The sequence below is a fragment of the Malurus melanocephalus genome, unplaced genomic scaffold (assembly GCF_030028575.1).
Source record: "Malurus melanocephalus ecotype Western Australia unplaced genomic scaffold, MMel_1.1 scaffold_48, whole genome shotgun sequence".
Classification (NCBI taxonomy): Eukaryota; Metazoa; Chordata; class Aves; order Passeriformes; family Maluridae; genus Malurus; species Malurus melanocephalus.
The window spans coordinates 1,395,675-1,399,931 of NW_026623280.1; the positions used below are offsets into that span (position 1 = coordinate 1,395,675).

Here is a 4,257-nt window from a genome sequence, read left to right on the forward strand (position 1 = left end):
TAGAGTAAGTGAAACATAATAGTCAATTTCTTCTCTCTTAATTACTGYTGGAATAGAATATGTGTAAAGGTGTGTCTTTCTGTGTGGCCTGTTGAATGAAAAATTCCCACAGATGCTTCGGGAGCAAAAAAAAACCATCCATGTGTGGTGGCTGGATTTCACTCTCAGAGGTAGACAGAGGACTTCTCTGGGGCTTCTGGAAGCAGAGTTGGTGTCAGGGGGAGCAGAGTTGGTGTCTCATGCTTATCTGATGGCAGAATGTGGCTATCAAACTGCTGGTGTTTCCCTAACAATGATAGGTGAGTGAGGCTCCGGAGCTCTGTTACGGATCATACGCGTTGCCAGACAAGCTKTTGCAAAGTGTCCTTTTTTCTAAAGGGACAAGAAGAAAAGCCTGAAGTAGAGAATAAGGGGCTGGCCCTGATCTGGCAGTGTGGCATGAATTCAGTAAATGAGTGAGAGCTGCCCAAGTGTCTGTTGGCCATGGGAATGGTTCAAGGGGCTCCTGGTACAGGTTGGAGGACTCCTCTTGCCGGAGGGAACAAAGAATAGCAGTGAGGGAATACTTGCTATTATAAGCATGCTGGCTACTGGCCGGCCATGTATGAGCAGTTGTAGAGCTGTGAAGCCATATTTCCATGATAAAAGTGGAAAATAATACCTTTATGGARATTACCTCAACCTTTCAAGTGCTTTAAAGTTCATTTGAGTGATTGCTTTTTATTTAAGGCAAAGGGTGAGAAGGTGGTGCCTGAGAAAACTATTTAGAATGAATTACTAAAGTTTGGAGGTAACTGTGGTTTTTAACATTCACTCATTATTTGGGGGCTTCTTAGAGCGGTCTGTTCCTGCTAGCTGGGTGTGAGTGACAGTGACATTTAGAAACCACAAATTAGTTTTAAGCACCCCAGCTCAGTAGCCACTTGGTGCACAATGCACCCGTTGAAGAAGTTAGGGTGGTATTTGTGTGCTCCTGAAACAGAAGGGAAGACCATAAAGAGGGTGGTATTTGTGTGCTCCTGAAACAGAAGGGAAGACCATAAAGTCGCCTGAGAAAGCCATCTTATGGGGCTCTCGTGCATAGCAGCCACAGAAGCAAGCCACTAGCTGAAGGATTTCTTTCCTGATTGGTTTTAAACTACAAACAACATTCAGAGATAGCCCATTTCTTTGACAGCTTTCAGCACTGGTTGTGCCCAAAGTCAAGCACAAAGGTACAAAGGGCTTTCTGTGCGTGCATAACTTTCATATTAGTTCTCGCATGGAGGGGAGAACATAGCCATAAGGACATGGGTAAAATATCAAGCAGAGATTTCTTTCCTTAAAGACAATTGTGCTTGTTTCCCCTCCTGCTAATTATATCCCATAAATCCCCCACTCTCCCAACTCAGACAGTAACATTTTGTTACCTACATTCTGTCAGTAGACTTTACAAAGATCTCTAACACATGTTATAAAAGTTATTGCTATAGTACTATATWTAACAGCTTTGCATAAGAGAATAGAGGGCTGCCACATTTAGAAAATGCAGGTGCTATGTAAGCCCCTTTCTGAAAGAAAGAACTTAGCTCAGTTTCCTTTGAAGAACCAGAGACTTGAAATTGAAAACTGTATTAATGCCATTGTCTCCTTGTATCAGCAGGTTCCAGAGAGATTCCTGGAAGTGGCTCAGATCACGTTACGGGAGTTTTTCAATGCCATTATCGCAGGCAAAGATGTTGATCCTTCCTGGAAGAAGGCCATATACAAGGTCATCTGTAAGCTGGACAGTGAGGTCCCTGAGATTTTCAAATCCCCAAACTGCCTACAAGAGCTTCTTCATGAGTAGAGAGTTCAGCAGCTATTTATGAATGTATGAAAGTAGCAGTCCCCTTCTGATGCCCAAGTCATGTGTGTCTCTATTTTAATTTCATATATATGTGTATCGCATACATATATATATGTATATGAAATTAGACTGATCCCTCCTGGATTTAAGTTTTTGTTCAGTTCCAAGGGGATGGTTATTTTACTTCAGCCTTTGGTTTACTTTTGCCCKAGACCCTTAACATTTGAAGAATCAACGGGGTTAATTTTCAGGGAGAAGAGTTTGGAAGCGTGTAAAAGCCTGTCTTAGCAAGTTAGGGCATTATGTTTAAAAATGCTTTGTCAGATTTATTGCTTGCTGCAAAGTGGCATTTTGTCTTAGTGAGACTAATGTCATGGCACAATACTACAGACAATGAAGTTTATATTATGTTGATACTGCTAAAGGTCTGAACTCTGTGGAGTCACTTCATGAGCTTCGAGCTTTTTTATTTGTATTTATATACTTTTTAATCAATAACTAGATTTTGTTTCATACTTAAAAAAAATACAACATCTGTTTTAGGTACTCACTCCGAGAAGTGACACCCAAAAAAGCAAACCCTATTCTTCATGTTCTYCTTACAGAAATGACAGATACCCTGCACCAGTAATCAACACGCCAGGTTGTTGTTTCTCTAAATTGCAGCAAGGGATGTTTGCACAAATCAAATACTGTTCTTGCAGGGTTAGGCCAGTAATTCATGCACAATATTGTATCAACCACACTAATTTTGGAATATGGTCAGCTTACTAAAGCGGAAGCATTTCACTCTCCATAGAGTAAAAATGAAACCTTCAGCGTCGTATATTGCCATGTCTTGGTCTTGCTTTAAGTGGCATTAGTCCCTAAATTTATTTTTTTCTTAGTCCATTCTGCCCCCAAGATCCCCTTTCCAGCATACAAAGTTTTCTGTCCATATTTGACATCTGTCCTGAAAAGCACTTTTTGAATGATCTTAGATATAGTAGAAGAGTCTTCACCTCACAATGCTGAGGCAAAGGAAAGGAAAAAAAAAAGGCTTGTTTGTAGCTGTAAAATATAATTAGCTGTTTCCTAATCAGAAGAATAAAAATTACATTTTCATAAAAATCTAATCAAGCATTATACAAAAATCACAGTGTCCTCCTGGCTATGAGGGTTCAGATAGCCAAATTGGATTTTTAAAATTACAGTAAGTGCAGCTTTAAAAAAAAGAAAAAAAAACCAAAAGACAAAATATCTATTTGAGCAATGTGGCTGCACTTGTCTACTGAAGCTGGAGCTAGTGTTGACCAAAAYCTGAGCTGCAGTGTAAAGTCCCTGATGGATCTGGGTTTGCCTGAATGCTACACCACGATATGACAGAAAGAAAGAAAGCTAGCTGCTAGTTCTTGTGCTTTCTTCAGTGGCTCTCCTTTTCTCATGTTTTCAGAAAGAAATCGTCTCCAGAAGTTTGGGGGAAGGTTGAATATGCTATGGCACACTGTATTTGTCATTTTCTTTGTCGTCTTTTGTACGGATGCAGTAAGAATTTATTGTTATCATCAATAGTATTTTCCCCTACGTAATTCAATCTAAATCTAAAGGAAGTTCCTAATTAGCCGTGAATTATATTTAGACCATTGAGGATATCGGTATCTTCTTTATTTTAAAATTACATTTTGACTTTGGAGAGTGAAAGTTTACCCATGTGACTAAAGAGCTGACCTGATCATTGCAATTTCACTTCATTTACAAATACTGCTGATAGACAGAAATGTATGAAAGCAATTATTGTTAGCAGAAAGCCTTAWAAACCTGCTGACTTCAAATTAAACAGCACAATCCTACGATTCCCTGTCATTCTTTTCAAGCACTGGCAGTATCTGTGGAGTATAGGCAATGCAGACAATAGCATGGGATGAAGTGCCAACATTTTCACTATGCATTAAAAGCAAAACAAATCTTGATCTTAGACTCCCTGAGAGTACCTAATACTGCACGTATCCTTACTGTAGACAGGATTTAATTTTTTCTTTATTTTATTTTCTTTCATTTTCTTTCATTTTATTTTGTTTTCCTTATTTCAGTTTTCCTTTTTTTTCTTTTTTTTGTGTGTGTGCATGATTTGGTAAACATTACACTTCATAAAGATGTAACTCCAATGAATTCTGAGTAAGAAAGGATGAAAATTGTGTTCATGCACTTTTTTGATTTATGGGAAGAAGTGGCATAAAATGCTCAAGTTTTAATACAATAAGTTCATCATTGGCATACCATCAAATGCAAAATATAACTTTGCATTGTCACCTTGGACATAAGAAAGCAAAGCCATACTTTAGTCATACTRTGTGGACATACTACTAGCTACCATCTCAATCTGTGATTTTACCGTTGCTTTATATTATTATTATTATTATTCTATTATATTATTATTATTATTAATATTA

The 4,257-nt window shown here is 38.2% G+C and overlaps 1 protein-coding gene across 4 annotated transcripts in view; it reads left to right on the top strand.

Annotated features, from left to right (window-relative positions):
• PROX1 (prospero homeobox 1) overlaps positions 1 to 3,033 on the top strand; it is a 45,406-nt gene extending 42,373 nt beyond the window's left edge. For 3 of the 4 annotated variants that reach the window (XM_057365119.1, XM_057365121.1, XM_057365120.1), the window contains one exon: positions 1,640 to 3,033. In XM_057365119.1, the coding sequence (XP_057221102.1) occupies positions 1,640 to 1,828 (189 nt within the window). In that variant the 3' untranslated portion in view covers positions 1,829 to 3,033. The remainder of the gene's footprint in view (positions 1 to 1,639) is intronic. The other variant, XM_057365122.1, reaches the window with a different exon arrangement.
• Positions 3,034 to 4,257: the final 1,224 nt, after the last annotated feature.